Source organism: Phodopus roborovskii, unplaced genomic scaffold (genome assembly GCF_943737965.1).
Source record: "Phodopus roborovskii unplaced genomic scaffold, PHOROB, whole genome shotgun sequence".
NCBI classification, from domain to species: domain Eukaryota; kingdom Metazoa; phylum Chordata; class Mammalia; order Rodentia; family Cricetidae; genus Phodopus; species Phodopus roborovskii.
In genome coordinates, this window is record NW_026126549.1 from 7,456,586 (window position 1) to 7,476,405 (window position 19,820).

The 19,820-nt window shown below is 38.9% G+C and overlaps 1 protein-coding gene across 2 annotated transcripts in view; it reads left to right on the top strand.

The window, feature by feature from the left end:
* The window catches only part of Kcnn2 (potassium calcium-activated channel subfamily N member 2), a 355,449-nt gene that overhangs the window by 331,246 nt on the left and 4,383 nt on the right, over positions 1-19,820 (top strand). For both annotated transcript variants that reach the window (XM_051200778.1, XM_051200779.1), the window contains exons 8-9: positions 9,416-9,526; positions 15,171-15,298. In XM_051200778.1, the coding sequence (XP_051056735.1) occupies positions 9,416-9,526; positions 15,171-15,298 (239 nt within the window). The remainder of the gene's footprint in view (positions 1-9,415; positions 9,527-15,170; positions 15,299-19,820) is intronic.

A 19,820-nucleotide genomic window follows, 5' to 3' on the forward strand; every position in this document is an offset into this window, starting at 1 on the left:
ATTCATAAAAGAAGATAACTTTAGAAAGGCTAGTTTCTTGAAGATGAAGTATGTTTGACAAATTTTGTTTGCCTTTTGCTTTCTTTTCATTAGGGGAAGTATGATAATACTCAGGGACTTAGCCTGAAATGACTTCCTATTTCAGTGTTTATTCGCCTATTCTTTGACATCTGTAGTAAAATATGCATTAATGGATTTCCCATGAGTGTCTCCTCTCTGCCCAACTCCCCTTCTCAGCTCCAGCCTTTAATAAATTGTGAATAAGAAATGCAATTTATAACACTTTGAAGAAAATGCAGGGTCATCTGTGCATCATCTGGAATATTACCTCTGGAGTACTGGGCCTTTTGTTCTCCATTATCTCTCAGTTTCACTATCCTTGTGTTTATGACATTTTGGTAGAATTTATACTGTCGTGTGTGTTTTTTTTTTTTTTTTTCTTTTTCCTTTTGAAGTAGAGTTGTTCTACGTGCTAACAAACCTACAATGACGTCCCAAAGTCCTGCTTATTTTCTTCCCAAAGCTAAATGACACTGATGAATTACAGCAAGCCATCATCCTCAGTGCTTACATTAGTCAAAACTCAAAATTAGGGTATAATTTAGAAGTTTTTAGAAGCTGAATTTGTGCCACAGGTCATATATTTTTAGAGAAAAGGACATTAGGCTAAGCTTATATCTGTTCTACTCTGGGCAGAAATATATTATTAAACCATGAGGGGAGATTATTTCCTGTAACATTTCTAATAGAAAACCAAATATCAATATTAAAAGAGTCTTGCCTATTATACCGAAATGTGATTACAATATTATGCACAGGTGATTATTGAATGCCTAAAATAGGGAGAGCTTGGTTGGATATTGCTAGATTTCAGGAAGAAATTAAATATTTGGATTGGGGCATCTCAGTCATAGCATATTTGCCTGACATGCTGAAGGTCCTCAGTTTGATTCCCAATATAATTCTCTCCTCCTCTTTACCATGCATATGATCAAAAACAATAGGTAAAAATGTGCCTTATGCCAAGATTCACCTATGAACTAGATGTCAAGAAACCAAGAGACCTCTCTTCCACAAATATTTTCTATGTGTTTACATGTGTGGATGTCGTCCTAAATTAATCTCCACTTTAGTTTTTGAGAGAGTCCTTCACTAAGCCTGAACTCACTGATTTGTGTAGACTGGTTGACCTTCAGACCCCATGTGCTACCATATGGGCTTTCACAGCGATGCTGGGAATCCAAAATTGGTTCTTTTGTTTACATGTCAATCACTTTACCAACTGAGCCATTTTCATCCTCTCTTCAGAGCCCTCTGGATATTATGTTTAAAACAAAAAACCATGGAATATCTTACTGGAAGTCAAACTACTTTTTCTTTAAGACAAATGCATTAAGGTTATAATTACATATTCTCCCCCTTACAAGAATAATTTCCCTACTCTACCTCCATTTGAGGAAACACCGAGGAACTGATGATTTCCTGTTTGGAATGATGTCATAAAGAATAAACTGAATTCTACATCCTTTCAATGAAGGCATTTTGGAAGTCTCTATTGAGAATTCCCTCTTCAGTTCTGTACCCCACTTTTTAATAGGGTTATTTGGTGTTTTGGTGACTAGTTTCTTGAGTTCTTTGTATATTTTGGAGATCAGCCCTCTGTCAGATGTGGGGTTGGTGAAGATCTTTTCCCAGTCTGTGGGCTGCCATTTTGTCTTTTTGACTGTGTCCTTTGCCTTACAGAAACTTCTCAGGTTGAGGAGGTATCATTTATTGTCAATCTCAGTGTCTGTGCTACTGGAGTTACATTCAGGAAGCAGTCTCCTATACCAATTTGTTCAAGGGTACCTCCTACTTCCTCTTCTAAGAGGTTCAGTGTGACTGGATTTATGTTCAGGAAGTAGTCTTCTGTATCAATTTGTTCAAGGGTACCTTCCACTTTTTCTTCTAAGAGGTTCATTGTGGCTGGATTTATGTTGAGGTCTTTGATCCACTTGAACTTAAGTTTTAGGCATGGCAATACACATGGGTCTATCTGCAGTTTTCTACACACCATGATCCAGTTGTGCCAGCACCATTGTTGTAGATGCTTTCCTCCTCCCATTGTGTACTTTTAGCTGTTTTGTCAAAATCAGGTGTTCATAGGTGTGTGGATTAATATAGGACAACAAAAGGAGTGTTCATAGGTGTGTGGATTAATATAGAACAAAAGGAGATCATGGGGATATAAATTGGAAAAGAAGTCAAACTGTCATATTTGCAGATAACTCAAAACAAATCAGTAGCCCTAAATATATATATATATATATATAGACGATAAAGGGGCTGAGAAAGAAATCAGAGAAATATCAGCCTTTCCAATAACCACAAACAACAAAGTATCTTGAGGTAATGCTAACCAAACAAGTAAAAGACCTATATAATAAAAACTTTGTGTCTTTAAAGAAAGAAACTAAAGAAGATACCATAAAATGGAAAGATCTCCCCTGCTCTTGGATAAATAGAATAAACATAGTTAAAAAAAAAAAACAAACAAACAAAAATGACAAAATCCCAGCACAATTCTTCACTTACCTGGAAAGGATAATAAGACCCAGGATAGCCAAAACATCCCTGTACAATAAAGGAACTTCAGGGGGCATCACCATCTCTGACTTCAAGCTCTAGTATAGAGCTATGGTCCTGAAAACAGCTTGGTATTGGCACAAAAATAAACAGGTAGACAAATGGAATTGAATCAATAATCCTGATATTAACCCACACACCTACAGAATGCTAGGTAGTAATTCTATGAGAACATCAGATAGCAATTCCATGAGAACACTAGAAAGAAATTCCATGAGCATCAAGCTTGTTTGATGTCCTGGTGTCAGTTGAATGAGCACCCTCTGAACTCAGTTTAAAGGCATTCTGAACTAAAGCAGTGAATTAAGTCTATGTCACATTGAATCCCATCATATAAGGCCCATTGACAGGAGTATATGTTTAAATTCATGTAGAAGAAAATTTTATGCAGATAGAAAAGGAGTATGTTGAGATTTTTCAGTAGAAAAAGTAAATTCCTGATCAGTTGCCTAACCAGAATTCTAGTTCTTCCTAGAATTTATTACCTCACCAATAAATCCCAGGATAGCTTTAAAAAGAACACAACAGCTGCTTTCCTCTAGCTGTGGAGTTGCTGTGACCTGCCAGCATATTACACCATCTCAGTTTCCTAACCCTATAACTCTGTAAGTACCTGAGCTCACACTGGCACTCTTTCTATTAAGGAGCTTTAAGTACAGAATGACTCAGAGTTGATAACCAGTTTCATGCAATACTTCCTTCTTTCCAGTCCAAAAGTACAAGAATGAGTTGACCTAGCAAATCACAGAGATGGGTTTCCCAGTCCTGTAGGCTTCATCCCAGACTAAAACACAACCCCCCCCAACACATACATACACCATTCTTTAGGGGGGCATTAATGAGCATCTGAACTCCAGTGGTAATGCCAACTTTATCTGTAGAAAATCAGAGGAAGGACATCTTTTATAGAGGAAATTATTTTCATGACCCAAGGAAGTCTTATAACACTCTAATGGATTGTAATGTTAAACTTGAGTGATTTAGAGAATTTTACTTGCCAAAATTGATTGTTTTGCTTTTACATATTTATTATGAAAGCATAATTATTTGTGCCAGACAAAGGCAATGAAATGTGTTTCTTTCTTAACTATTGAATCTGTCAACCTCAGAAATATAAAGGCATGTGATAATGTCAAGTATTTGTTTACCTTCTTCTGGAAGAAGTGATTTATGAAATGGTACATAAAAATGAATGTCAAGGGCTAGAAAGATTCCTCCTTGTTCTTGCAGAAGAGTTGGGCTCCATTCCTAACATCCACATGGTGACTTAAAACCATCTGTAACTCCAGTTCCAGAGAATCTGATACCCTCTTCTGACCTCTGAAAGCACCAGGCATGCACCTGGTACACTGACATACATGCAGACAAAACAGTCATACATATAAAATAAAAGTTAACGTTTAAGTGGTCCTATTCATTTTTAAGTTAAAGTGGTCCTATTCATTTTTAAGTTAAACATAGAATTTAAGAAGTATATTTTTGGTAAATCTTGATTATCATTGGATACTCTAAATTGGCTATTAAAAAGGCTGTTTGCACTCTAATGAACTATTATACAAACCCCATGAGGATAATTTGAGCCTGAAATACTTTGATCATTATTGGTTTTATAAGGCCATTCACCATAGTGGCTGGAATTCTGGAATTAAAAATAAAAATCATGAATCCCATTATTAAGTTGTATCTTTGGGAGATGCCTTTTTATAGGCAATAATCAACACCTTTCTGCAGTGCTCTGTCAAAGGAGCTTCATATTTTATGGCTGGCTTTAAGTTATGAAAACTTCATCACAAAGTAGTGTTTCAAGATGGTTCTTGGAATCATTTACAGGATCTGTCATCACTAGGTGGCCTAAAATGAAAATGTCATGCTGTTGAATTTTTCCAGCATTCATTTAGGAACATTCTTGGGGGGGAGGTAGACACCCTCCACTGCTCTTGTCCAAATAGCTGATGCTTCTGTGGTCTAAAGGAGGGTAGAGGAGTGAAGCCATCACTTCATCTGTCACCAGAGAACACCTTTCAGGTGCTGGGGCTGAGTTCAAACTTCCACTAGCTTCACTTTGATCTGGCTAAGGGTCAAGATCATTAATACTGCTTCTCACCTCATGTCTTGTTTCTTACATTAGTTGACTCTGCCTCACACCCTTACTTCTCCAGTTTTCTCTCTCATTTAGCACCTGTGTTGTTAAAAGATGAAAAGAGTGTAAGTTTTCCTTACATAAATTATTTTTAATATACATGTCAGAAACATACTGTCTTCGGGTGACCTAAAGGCGGGTTAGTGATTTGTTTTGTCTTTTTTTTTTTTTTTTCATTAAAAACAGAAGGTACAAGGGGAGAAAAGAAGCCAGGATTTCTTCCCTAACGCTGGAGAAAAGACCATGACTCATCGTATTAAAGGAATACAGGGATCTTCATTCTAGAGAGGAACATATGTTAGTCCCAAATGTTTCTACATGGGTTGTGGTGGCGACAAGCCCTGGAGAAAATGTACAAACCACACTTCCATTCTTACGTTATGAAACAGAATAGCCCTGAAATGAACACTGAGTAGACAGGAGCAGTATGTCATCACCTCAGTTACTAATACCACTCACCTGCTTCCAGGGATTCTCCTTGTCCTCTGAACGCTTCTGAATACAAACAGATCTGTTTTGCATAACTCCGAAAATTAAACAATCAAGTTTTTTGTTAAAACATAATTCTACACACATGCACACACACTCACATATTAAATCCTCTTGTGACATATTAAGAACCTAGATAGGTCTCATTAAAACAACACTGAAACATAAGGAGAAAATGGCTTTGTATTTAAGTGAAGATTGTGTTAAATGAAAAGGTGTCCTTTTTGTCCTTTTATCTTATTTTACTTTTGGCTTTGTAAGATGGAGCCTCTCTCAAATACCCAGGTCAACTTCCCCCTTGCTCTGTAGCTGAAGATGACCTTGAAATCCTGTTCTCCTTGTCTCTCTGAGTGCCAGGATTCCTGGTATGACCACCATACTTGACTTCCACAAATGGCTTTCTAAGTGCCTGTTTGGGTGCAGCTTACCAGCACAGGGTTAGGATAATGGAGTGAAAAGTATAGGTAACAGTTGAAAGATGATACAAATTGTTGTATTCGCTTGCTTCTCTGCTTTTCTCCCAAGGTGCTCATTTTAAAGCACAAGTCTTTAGTGAGTGAAAGAGCACTCATTGAGAAATGGGCCATCAGCAGGAAGAGTAGAGCCCAGAATAAGCACAAAGAAAAATTACTTCCCAAGGCTCTGGATGCCAGTGATTTTCCACTCCTATTAGGATTTTGATTTCTTTCCAGAAGGATCTCAGCAGCAGCCACCTGCCCAGGGAGGAGAAAAAAAAATCCATTGTCTTGTGCCAACTGCCCTCTCATGGCTGGCTGTAGCAGTTAGGAGCCCCTCAATTTTCACATTCTTGGCTTATTAAAGAACCCTGCCTGCTCCCACTGAGGAGCTAGAGGGAGCAAATCAGCAACAGGTGCCTGTGTTGGTCTAGCAAGTGCTAGCCTGTGCAGAGGGAGGGGCAGGTGGCTAGTGAGTCATCAGTCCATTGTTGTCTGAGAGTTGTTTAGACTTTGTGGCTAAAGTTCAAAAGCCAACAGCAAATGCACAGCTGTTTCTCCCCCAAGTCTGTTCATTTCTTTCATCAGGAGTTAGCCCTAAAACCACTTGAATTGTCTTCACAGAGCACAATATATTTTGGCATCCATCACACCTCAGACTTGCATACTTCTAATATGCGAAGTGAACAACTTACATATATAACAAGTGAAATAACCCAGAGAGCCTTCCTTTTTCAAAGGTTAAATGCAGTTTGCTCTATTTTGTTCAGAGCCTCCTTTACTTAAAGCACAGGCTGTCAGGGAATTACGTACTGCAGGGTTGAGTAGATTGTGGATACCACGTCTCAACAGTGCAGTTCTTACAAAATCTCCAAGTGAGTCTAGTTCCTGATCAAGGCTGTGAACTACTGATTTAAAAGTTACACTGGTACTTGGGCTGGAGTCAAAGCTCAGTAAGAGTGTGCACTGCTTTTGCTGAGGACCTGAGTGCAGTTCCAAGCAAATGTAGCATATGCATAAAGTCAACTGGGTGGTGGAGGTACCCAGGGGAATCTCCATGAATTCAAGGCCAGCATGGTCTACAGGGCCAGTTCCAGGACAACTAGGGCTACACAGAGAGAGCCTATCTCAAACCACACACACAGAAGTTTAACTAGTTATTAAAAAGGAATAGTTGTGATTTATTTGATATTTAGTACTCAATAGATGAGCCTTTATACTTTAAGAGTTTACATAATAAAATTATTAACTTTGAAATATAATGTATCATCAGTGCAGAAATGATCATACATGAGAAAGTATGTGATACTAAATATAGGTATCAACATCACAGTGTTGGTTAAAGGAATGAAATGAAGTCAATGCTAATCCAGCTAGGTATGTAGATTTTGTTAAAGAGCTTGTCTGTGTCTTTGATTTGGGGTTTTTATCCACCATCTCTACCTATAATTTTAAGATTTGTTTCCTGTGTTCTATTAAGCTTTTCACATTCCTTATTTGGACTGGATTCTCTACTTTATCTTCAAGTCTGGATAGTCTTTTCTCCTGCTTGGTTCATTCTATTTGTAAGGCTTCCTTTGAGCTCCTAGTTAAGTTCTTGGATTTTAAATTCCATCTTCATTTCATCTTAAGTCCTGTTCAATGTCTTTTGTCTCCTTATTGAATTCTGTCCTCAAGTCTTGTATTGTCTTCATCATTTCCATTACCAGTATGTTTTGTTTTTGGTGGGGGGGGGCATCACTCAGGCAGTTAGTTATTCTCCTTTAATTTAATTGGTTTGCTTCTTTGTATCATCTTTAAACTTATGGGTTATTTGAGAAAGTTTATGAATGTTCTTTTAAATTCTGGGCCCTGGGGTTCATCTAGGCAATTCTCATGACAAAGTGATGGGTTTAGGAGAGAAGATACTGGCTTGATCTTTCATAATTTGTATTTTTGGAAAGAGATCTTGACATGTGGAGGTATATTTTTGTTTTAAGGTTGATATAGATATGTTGTTGGGGAAGAATGAGGATGTGTGGCTGAGTTGGGCCTAGTGTACATGATGATGTACATTCTCAGCCAGGCTTGGATACGGCTGGGTGGAAAGGTTGGATGTGGCACAGGTAGGGCCTATGGGTTTGTATAAAGGTAGAGAGGGCCTGAAGTCTAGAGAATGTTTGAGTGCAAGCATGGGAGGCAAGATGAGGACAAGACACTGGCTTGATCTGGTGGACAGGGAGGAAGGCCTGGATGGGGAGGGTCAGGGATATCTAACTTGATGGAGAGTTTAGATGCTGCATAGATGGGACATATGGTAGGAACGGATGACCCTGGAGAAAAGAATGTGGAGAGTCTGGCTGGGTAGAGAGATTCTAAATAACACAACAACCAAAATCAGCCACTAAAACACCAAATACTCAGAGTTAACCTCTTCTCACAAATGGTATTATTATTGTGGTCTATTTTATAAATAAAAGTGAAGTCATTATGTAACTTGTCTTTTAACCAACTTGTGGCCCAAAAAAGGCCAACATAAAACTATAAGAGGTGTGTGCGTTTAACTCGGTAACTCCCACTAGTGAACACTGTAGGAGACAGATGGCGTGGGGAATAAGTTGCATAACCACTATTCTTCAGTATTATCTGATTCTTGATGACTGGTGCATTTTGATGTGGAAATTTAAGACTACTTCAACTGTCTATCCTAGGAGCACTCTATCCTTCGGTGACATCAAGGGAATGTTACTTGAAACTAGTTGAGATTCAAGTGTTCAGAAAGATCCACCAGTACTGTATCATCCTGCTGTGTATATGCCTTTTGCATTGGTTTCTTAATGTACCCTGTCCCTTTCTCCTCTATTTTTTGTATATTGCAATTGGCTTAGCCATTTTATTACTCGGTTGCCTCTCAAGACTGGGATTATGTCAGGAGTTTTGGCCTCCTTTCACAACCACTGCCTTGACTTCTTACCTACAAGTAGGTGTTCCGGGCCTCAGGCTTATAAGGTGGCAGAAGCATGGAGCCTTACATGATGGCATCCTGGTCTGTGTCAAAGATGACACTTCCATCCTTTACAACTCAGACTAAATGCACCCTGACCATACAAAGAGAGGTCTATGATTTTTGAGATACCACACAGTGTCTCCCATACTGTATTAGCATTACTTCTCCAAATGAAGGCATCCCCTAGCTTTCTGTGAATCATGTCCTGTGTTGTTCATGTTTGTACCTCCATGTTCTTCTATGACCTTGTCACTCTCATGCATGCGACAGTCTCCATACATGACAGTCTACTGCTTTCCTTCCTGTTAATGTAGCCACCCACTCGCCTGAAAGCCTGCTGGTCTCATCTCAAGAAAAGATTTCTAACTCTTCATTTCTAGTCCATGTACTTATGTTAATTCATTTAATATGCTTATATAATTATAGGTGTATAACAGATTTCCTGTTTTTAAAGAAAATTTATGTCTAAAAATTCAGGAAGTTTGTTTTTAGCTATTTATTCCTTGTGGTAAATCTTGTTTTATTCATTATTATGATTTAGTTTTAAAAATAGATAAACTAGGATTTTATACCTTAAAGGAAAATTACTTACAATCGTTAACCGCATTATTTTTCAGTGATACTTATGAAAAAAATGAATGCATTTGATACAAAACAATCTCTAATTTGGCTAGTATCAAAATTTATTAACTTGGGGTTCTCCTCTTCCCTTGCCTTTAGGGTGCAGGTTGCACAGCCCTGGTCGTAGCCGTAGTGGCAAGAAAGCTAGAACTTACCAAAGCAGAAAAGCATGTGCACAATTTCATGATGGATACTCAGCTGACCAAAAGAGTAAGTAGACACCGTCACATCCTGAAATAGGATGTCACTGTCTTATTCACATGCCAGGAAATACAGTTTTCCACTAAGACTTCAGAAGCAGAGATGCCATAGATTGAACACAGCAACTCTCCTGGAGTTGGTTCCATTTCTCCCATTTTGTAAATGGAATCCCTAACTTCAGCTCAATTGGGAATAATTGCATGACCGTGGTATTTGCATGAAAGGAGACCTCTTAACTCTAGACAAATGCTCAACATTTGAGCACAGTAGCCAGTATTAGGTTGAATAGAAAAGAACTCACTGCCTGTGGGAGGTAGGAATTTTATGGTAAGGTGATTGAAGGAAATCGCGCTGAGCTTCTGTGACTCTGTGTGCTAAACACAGGTGTTGCAAATATAAAATGACCTTTCTATATGACTTGAAGGTCATCACAGATGTATTAGAAGTAAACAAAACAATAATCAGTGTTGACAGACTACCCACCTTGGCTTTGTGACCTATGTGTGAACTCACCTCATCCACAGCAAAGTCATGAGGGAAGCCTTGTTATGGCTATTGATACAGTGAGCTTAGTCTGCTCACACACATGACTTCAAGGTAAAAAGCTAAAAAAGAAGAAAAATATTTTTTTTTTATTTTAGCTTTTTGAATAGTCACTTGAAACATCAAAATACCAAAGTCAAAAGAAAATTATCTTGTAACATCTTGTAGCAGTCCTCGCTTCCTGAAGTAGAATTCCACCAGGCTGTCACTGAAATAAATAAATGCATTGTCATTTAGTGACTCTGCCCACAAAAGAATCAATAAGGTTTCAACTTTCAGTATTTACCTTATTCTTGATTTAGTTCTGAGTACAAAAGTGATCTTTTTAGCGAAGCATACTTGCAGTCCCATAATTTCCCAAAGGGAAAAGAAGATCAAATGGGCCAGCCAGGCCAGCAGAGTAGGACCCTATTTCAAAACACAAATAATAGGCAACTTTGATTAGTATTTCCAATGAAGGGGGAACATGAATTTCATGATGCAGACCCTAGAGCTAACCGTGAAGAGTCGTCTATGGGAGCAAAGACCCTCAATTGCATATGCTATTTTTAGCCCGACTTTGCTATTTCCAAATACCTTTTGAATTTCAATTTTTATGTAATATTTAGAGGGCACTACATGTGCTATGATGTGTATGTGGAGTCAGTACTTCTTTCAACTTTAGCTTGGCTTATGAATTGAAACTCAGCTCGCCAGGCTTGCATAGCAAACACCTTTATCCACTGAGCTGCCTCCCTACCCCTCTGCCCCAAATGCCTTTTATTTCTCCCCAGTTTCCCCTATTCTTCTTCAACTCCTATTTCCATTCTAAAAACTCACAAGAATTTCTAAAGTGAAGATTGGAGAAAAGGCTTTAAGAGCTGGATGGGTAGGTAAGATTATTTCTTTTTGGAAATCTTGAAATGGAAACATGTTTCCATGTATTGTTACTAGCTTATATACAATCCAGGAGTCTTCGCATACTCCTCTGAACATCTCTTAGGTTTGGCCAGAGCTTGTGTTAAGAGGCACAAGCTTAATCTTTTGTAATTCAAGCTAATTTACCGTAAATATTATACTTTTCTCAGCAATTAAATAAGTGCTACAGTGGAAGTGGATGTTGCAGAGGGAGTCATGTTGCTTCCTGACTAAAAGGCTGTTCCAGTTTCAAAACTTTATCTTGCTACTGTTTCTTAGAAGTGGAATTGCTTTGCAGTGATACTGCATGTGCATATTTGGCACAATATGTGAACATAGCCCTTTAATATTCAGCTATAAGATTTCATGCAAAGTCATCAACTTAATGACTATCATTTACTTGGAACATACTTAAGTTAGTTGTTTATGGAATTTCTAAGTGGGATTTATCATCTAAAACTTTAACTCCTCGATGTTGTCTGGGGGAATCTAAGGTTGAATGAGGATTCTATTGTTGAGAGAGAAATACAAGGATACCCTCACATCCCCATATGAAATAATTTGGCCCCCAGTGAGTTAGCAGGTAATATGATCATAAACATTCTGAAATCTGAACATGACTTCATTGAGTGTTAAAAGGACATTCTCCCAGCAATACATGTAGATTTTTAACCTTCCCAGTATGTGCCTTACTGAGGCAAACAATAGTGAAGGAAAGGTCTTCACCATGTGTTAATATCAAGGGGAATGATTTTATGCAAAACTCATTTCTTTGCATGTCTAATGAAACACACTATTCGTTGTGTGCCAGCATCAAGAGCATTCATCCTGTGAAAACTTACTTGGTCTTTTAGATCTTGGTACATGTACCAAGATTAAAGATGTATGACTTAGAAAGACTTGGGTGGTGGCTCAGTGGCTGTGAGACCTTGCTGTACAAGCATGAATACCTGAGTTAGTATCCCCAGTGACCAAATAAAGAGCGAAGTTTGTCTGTGGGTGCCTGAAACCCCAGCAATGGTGGCAGACACAGGTGGATCTCTAGAGTGAGCTTTCTAACCAGCCAGCCTAGCCGAAATGGTGAGCTTCTAATAAGTTCTTCAGATGAAAGGGCACAGAGTTAGACAGGAAGATACCAGATTTTCAAAGCCCCGGCATGAGTGTTTTTTGATGTCCTCTACTGCAAAGCAGTAAATGCAGTACCACACTTTAACATTTGTATATAGTTTTATATTTCATTATCTGTGAAACAGAAATGGGAATCTGGGTGACCTTTACACCTTGGGAAGTCATAAAGGCATCTGCACAAGTGTCATTGCCTCTGCCCATTTGTCTTATAGCCTTTGTTTGAGCCATATCAGATACCTAATCATTGGAGAATTTTTGAAAGGCACATTCATGAAGTATTTTGGTTAGACACAGACAGTAAGAAGACAGAGTAAAAAACGTTTCTACTTCCCTTCAGTTCAGCATATGTTGGGATGAGGTACAGGGATGAGGTACAGGGCAGTCAGTAAGGAGGAGACAAATGCCCTGGAGATCTTTCTCTCACTTTGCTATTTTTCTGCTTTTTCACTCCCATGGAGCCTGCTATCAAACATTCTACCACCAAATTGTTCTTAATTGGCTCTAGAATTGCTGGATTTCCTCCTGGTAATAGCTTAGAGTTGCTCTATAGATCTCAATACCTTTCTCAATCAGGAAGGGTGTGAGGTACACATGAGGAGATATATATATATATATATATATTTCATAATTAGACGTGTATATATGTACAAGTTGTGTATCCTATGATGCCCATTTAACACCATAGCCATGTTTGACACCAGCTATGTCCAAAGCATTTAACTAGAAAGGGACAGAAAAATAGTGACATGACCCCTGCCTTTAAGGCTCTACAAAAACTCGGGAAGGCAGGCAGTGGGACAAGGGTTACATAATTAGGCAGTATGGCACAGATCTTCCCTGAGGAAGGGTTCCTAGAAATCAGCTTCCTGCTTATCTAGGTGGTAGGGATTGTGTGCACTGCCCATTCTCTGGGTTCTAGAATGTTTGAGCATCAGTGTGGTCCAGTTCCTCCAGGTGCTTTCCAGTCTGTCTGCTTACCGTCCTGTTCCTCTCAGCTCTAACAGAGACAAGAAGAGCCACAAGTGGGAACATCTCAGTCATAGGCAGAATTTGGATTTCTGCTCTGTGGTTTCACTCTGGCACATATTGTTCTGTCATTTTCATGTAGAAAAGTAACAGTTAAAGCAGTAATATGCTTTTAAAGACTTCATTAGGGAATAAGAGAGAAGGTACTTTAAAATCAGTTCACATGTTCCAAAATTTTAAAGGGAAATGTCTGGGTTTCATTTCATTTAAGCCTGTCAGCTACGCTAACTGTGTAGGGAACACAGATCCTAAGCATCAGGTTTCCAGGGCATCACTGACCCACTCTACCCTGAATTGAGATTCCATGCACCCCTACAATCCCAACAGGAAGCCGCCCTTTTCAAAAGTTTGTAGAATTTAAAAGAAATTTGGAGTTCCACTTTGTAGTTGGGAATCTATACAAATCAGTTTCTACCTTTAATGCTAGGGTCATGTTCCACCTGGGGACATGTGTCACTCACATTAAATCTTCATAACTAGTCTGGACATTAGTTCCTCTGTTGTTTGTCACTTGTTCAGATAATACCAGGGAGGACATTTATCAGGGCTGCCCATCAATTGTCCAGGTTTCCACTTCCTCTCAGATGGGAATTCCTATTCTCATAGGAACAGAGACTGCTAGAAGGCCACTACACAACTGCTCCCACACCATGCTCTGTGAAAGCAGAGTGTCCGAACCTCCACCTCTCACACTGCACCCATCTCTTTACCTTTGAAAAGACCCAAGGTTTGGCTTCTAGTCTTTTTAACTTCCCTGAAAGAGGGGGGAGGTGGGTGAGTGTCACTTTGACTCACTGCCATACTCTCCATCTCCTCATGTTGTTTTCCTGCTACTTTGAGGAAGCACCCTATGGAAGCTGATTGCTATTCAGAGGAAGTGTATAACAAGCCAGGGTCGTGCACAAACTCACTTTTTCTGCAAGCAACCCGAATTTTTTTTTTTTTTTAATTGGTCGTAACAATACGGTTTCAGTACGATTAATCCTGAAATGTGACATTTCTTTGCAAAAGTAGGAAGCTACAGCTGTAAACTTGCCACCATAGTTATAGTGTAGTTCCATGACAACTTCTTATTGTAAACATGAGATAACAGGACTTTTAGTAATTGTCATGTCTAACACACTCATGTTAGAGAACATCAAATTCCATCGGGCTCACCAGGCACTGGTCCTGCCTTAGTTACTGAAGACTCTTTCCCCATCACTGCCTAGTCTGAGTTCTTCCTCTACCTTGTGCCCAACGTGCCTGTGGCACTTCACTCAAGGGTTGCCATTTAATAGAAATGGCAAAACCTCGTAGAATAAGTAACCAGCCAATTAGCCTGTCTTTCCAGGTCCCACAGTAGAGTAAGGCAGAAGAGATGTACCTTGCCTTGGCCTGTATCAATTCTCAGCGTCTCTGGAATTTTAATCAGGTATCAGTTCCTAAGGCCTCTGGAGATTTTCATCAGAAAGCAAGTGATTAGATAAGATGACCAGCCTTCATCAGGTGCAGTAACTGCATCTTTCATGTCTGTCCATCTGTTTGAAATGCAGCCTGCTTAATTCCCCCATGAAATCATGATAACATCCCTGTAAGTGAAAGTCTGCTAACAAGCAAATAAACCACTGTTACTCTGGGAGCTTATATGTTTGGGGTGAACTCACACATTCAGCCATGGAAACATGCCTCGACTATACTGCACAGCCAGAGTGAGACTGGGTGAGTTTACAAAAGACAAGGTTAACCATACTATTTGTCATTTTGCCCTTCTCTGGGGAAATGAAGAGTTGCCATGTAGTGAGATGTTGAGTAAGAAACAGTTTCTTGTTAGAGCAGGTAGAGTATAACACAGAAAGAGGTCACTAGTATGTCCCTGACACTCCCCTCAAGTATTCCTAGACAGACGTAAATTCCTGCATGGAGGTTTATATTCTGGAAGAACAATGTTTGGAGTAGCAGTTTCTAAAGCTCCAGTTCACTGTGGTTCTTGGGATGAAAAAAAAAAACACAACCTTGAATGAGTGCAGGGTATCTGCTTTAAGATAGAGCGACTGCTTTTCTTGTGTGTTCCAAACAGGTGAAAAACGCAGCCGCCAATGTACTCAGGGAAACGTGGTTAATCTACAAAAACACAAAGCTAGTGAAAAAGATCGACCACGCAAAAGTAAGAAAGCACCAACGGAAATTCTTGCAAGCTATTCATCAGTAAGTACCTGTGTTTCATTTCTATCTTGTTCATTCTTCTTAGCCTTGGCTTTTGATTCTTGTGCTGGTCCATCCTTTGTGAGGGAGGGAAAGAAAAAGGCACTGTCATGTTTGCTCCCAGGAGACACCTGAAAATCTGATAATGGGGCCCAGAGAAAAGTTTAGTTCTGCTTATGATTAAAAATCCTATGTGTTGATCAAAATAGCTTTCTCCTTGGAGGCTGTGATTTCTGTTACAGAGGCCATAGTTAGAATTATATTTAATTGATGCATTTATTTATATAGTTTGACCTAAAATGTTTACCTTGTATCCACTATAGAATCTTGGAGGGTGGGGAGGGTTCATGACAGCAAACATTTTTATATAACATACTATATTTAATTCTCATAGTTCTGCAATATTCAATTACTTTTTAATCAAAAAAATGGGTTACCTATATGCTGTATGTTCCTATAGAGTTTAGAGTTGGTATAGTTCAATATTCTCTTATTAAGTTACTTTTATTAAGCTGATGTAAGCCCTTCATGTATATCTTTGTTATATAATTACTAGAGTTAGAGTCTTTTAAGATGATGACTGAAAAACAGACCGTTCCAGGCTGACGTTGTCTTCACTGTGTTGCCCATGTGGGTATTCCCTATGACAACATACACACTTGCTCTTCATGCCCTTTCTTCATGGTCACATTTGTGCCTCAGGAAAGTGGTTTCCCTTGTGAGACCTACCAGGGTAACAATGGTGATATGGATAAATATTAGGTCTTTGCCTGTGCCATGTGATTAGCCTTGTCAGACCTGGCGAGTACCACAGACAAGAAAGCTGTGAGTCTGGGAATTTTATTTTACACATTTAGTTAATTCATAGGTAACATGGTACAAATAAACTTTTGTGAGACATCTCTAAACTTTCATCTTCTCCCCTTTCACTGGTCCAGCCTCTGCCCTGCTTAGCTAGGATATTAAAATATACTGACAAGTCTATAATGTGCCTGTAATGATGCTCATGTACATATTTCTATGGGACTGAAATCTCGGTTAGTCAAAATAAAACCCAAGTAACTCTGGGATTAAAATAGAGAAACTTTGCACATATGATAGAGTAGTTTGTCATTACTGCTCACAGCCACTCACTCATGCTCCTTATTGCCACCAACGTACTTCCCTTAGAAGGGGATGGTATTTCCCCTCTAACCCTGTGACTCCTCCAGGCATACAACTGCCCCCTCTCACCCTGTGTAAGATTTTAAAATTATTCTTTTCAAAGTCAGGGGAAAACACAGAAGAGAATTATATTGGAACTGGCTCACAAAGCGGGTACTCAGCTTCCTCAGAGTTCTTCCTGGCCCCCTCATCTAGATTGCCAGGCTACGTTATCAGAAGACTCACCTAAAAAGTGCCCTTCAACACAGTAACCCCAACGTTAATATAAGCCATCACAGCAAACCATGGAGATCGTTTTTGTACTTTTAATGTTTTTCTTTTTGGTAGTCTATTTTGTTTGATTATGATAGAAAACTTCCCTTTCTGGGTATGAGAAGACACATCCAAAGGTAAAGGGTATGAAATGAAGTAGGAGTAAGTATGTACATGTGTTATGATTATGTTTCATTCTGTGTGCCTATTGTTGACAATATCTAAAGTAAGTCATATTTGATTTACCTTTTTGATAAACTTTTAAATAAAAAGAATCCATAGCATGCATCAATAGACTTTGTAATGTAATTGTGTGGATATGGTAGCCATTTAATCTCTTTTGTCATGTGCTTTGAGTTATAAATACATCCACACTAATATCGAATAATGTTATTATTTGATACAAAACCTTTTAGCTTTCCTGTGAATTTCTTTTTTAAACAAAATGTTATTTTTTTAAAAAAAATCTCTGTACAAGGAAGCTGATTTTATGAACTGCCCAAAAGGAAATGGCAAATTTGTCCTATAGGGCATGTCAGCCTGATTGGAAGTGCTCATGGGAGAGATTGTATGGAGTTCTTCAGCTGGCTATTCTAGATAGTGTGACATGCCACCCCTTATTATTATTCTTCTGCCTCCATCAGACATTTCACATTATCATCCTTTTCTTGTCTTTTTTAATGCAATACGTATGTCTAAAGCAGATGAGTTTGATGCAATTCAATTATTTTCAGAATTGTTTTATAAGTCAGTTGGGGGGTTGCTGGGTTTCCTTTGCTGTGGGGAATACTTAAAGTTTATGAACAATTACAGCAGAGTAAACTTGATTAGATTATTCTACTCACTGGTACATAATCACTTGTCGTGTTAACTTCATATTGGACGTTGCAGAGTGACGTCATGAAAGACAGCACACAGGGCTCGATTCCTCAGGACCAGGCCTTCACAGCCCACTGCTCAAGATGCAGGGGTTACTCAGTATCGACTGCCAGAACTGCATGAAGTAGATCTAGTTGAACAAAAAACTCAAAAGTCTTTTGCTGGAGCTTGTTGTCTGGCTTTTGGTACTCTCGGATTCTCCCTGAGGGCAAATTTAGCACCTCTCTCCTCTTCTGCCAGGCCCCTCTAGCTCTGCCTTTTCTCTTTTCCATACTTTCTGGCCTCTTTCCCAATATGTGACCTCTCTAGCCTTTGATGATGCTAAACTCTCTAGGCCAGTGCCCTCTTTTCAGTAATGTATTCTTTTCAGTAATGTATTTGTCTTTTTGAACTGTCACTCAATGCCTGGAAGTGTTCTCTCTCTAACTTTCAACCCTTTTTCTGATAGCAGCTTTAACCTTTTCATTCTTCTCTCTCAACCATGAATCCATCGATCAACAGGAACTTGTCTAGAGCCTATGTGCATAATTTATATTAGAGGGGATTCCGAATAGCCCTGATATGGAAAGGATATTCCCCACCTTCAAAATAATCATATCTGTCATTTGAAGCCAAAGTGTTTCCTATTATTCCCTTGAACACCAAGAATGAAGAGGCCAGCATGACTTTACACACGTTCTTCATTCTGAATTCTGGTTTAAGAGGAAGCCAAGTGCTTTCAGGTAGGCAGAGTATAGTGGCAACAAAGGATGTGATGAATTGAATAGTACCAATCAATGTCAAGATCCTGCAGGGTCTTCCAGCTGACGAATCGAGCCCCCCTGTGCACAACTGAACACCACATTATGTTATTTTGTTCCAAGAATACTTTACAGTTTCTTTTCTTTTGTTTTGTCTTTTTTATTTCAACAAAATGAAAATAGAGCTCGGAAGTAAGTTGTGTGAGCTGTTCCTTTCAACATTTGCAGAATTTTCTACTGGCTGCATGCACCCAGCAGATCCTTTATTTGTGATTTTTGGTAGTCTGATTGCTGCTATGGAAATGTGATCCAAAATCATGATATTTTCCTGTGATAAGTGAAGTTCACAAGGAAGAAATCAACATCTGTTTCTTAATCTTTTCGTGGGGGAAAAAAGTGTACTATCCATGTGCATGTTACCTTTTATTCTGGCAGCTGCAGCTTGAGCAAGGTTTCTCTGTCTACTCTTCCATCATCACTGGTAGTCCAAGAAGGCATTCCCATACCACAGGCAGATCCGAGGTCAAGGCAAGACTATTTAAGTCCCAAGAGTTAATGGAGTTCCAATCAGGGTTAGATCACTCATAAATCAATCAGGTTTATTACTAATCTAGACAGCTCCATCATTTGACATAGATAGTAATAAATACCATGGGCAAAATTCTACTGTCAGTCATAGCTTGGAAATCCAGCTGAAGGACATGGGACTCCTGTGCTATTGAAAAAGTTCCCACTTGACCCAACAACCACCATTCTCCCCCTCCTCCTGTTTTGCAAATTTCAAGAGTCTTTGTTTACTCACAGATTGCTGGAGGTATCTGGTCCAGAGCTCCAAATTCTGGGCATTATTAAACTTTCATGTAAGTCTCCATCATAAAAGATATTCCCAGTAATAAAGGTGCCATCAGCTGCCGATTTTAATCCTACTATTGAATTCTAGCCATAGGCTAGAAAGCTCTGAGCTAAGATCACACCACTCTCCTGTGGGGAGGAAAAATATTGTAATCAACTATTGGGAAGTGGAGACATTTTCCTTGTAATAATCTAGACATTCTTGGTATCAAAGGGAAAAGCTGTCTTTCTGTGTGTTTTAGTATTAAGGCCTTATTTGGGTGACACTCAAAATCAATGATGACACCTCCAGCACTCACAGATAGTCATAATCTAACATTTCATCCTGTGCGTGAAGAAACAAAGTCACATTGGGGTCAGTGAGAGTGAAGACCCCAGCTAACACTGCAGGTTTCCCTACTATACTTCTCACTGATCCACAGATGGTCAAGGTGCTCTATGCTTGATTTTTGCTGGGGTTTAAAAGGTAGAATTGAACAGTTATAACTTTTCTTGGTGCTTCAAGAAAACTCTGTCAACAATATAGTGAATTTAAATGTGTTTGTAGATTGCTTTCAGATTAGAACTTTATCTCTACAATAACATCAAAAGGAGCCAATTAACTTGGTTCTGAGTTCCTTATGAACACACAGCAATGA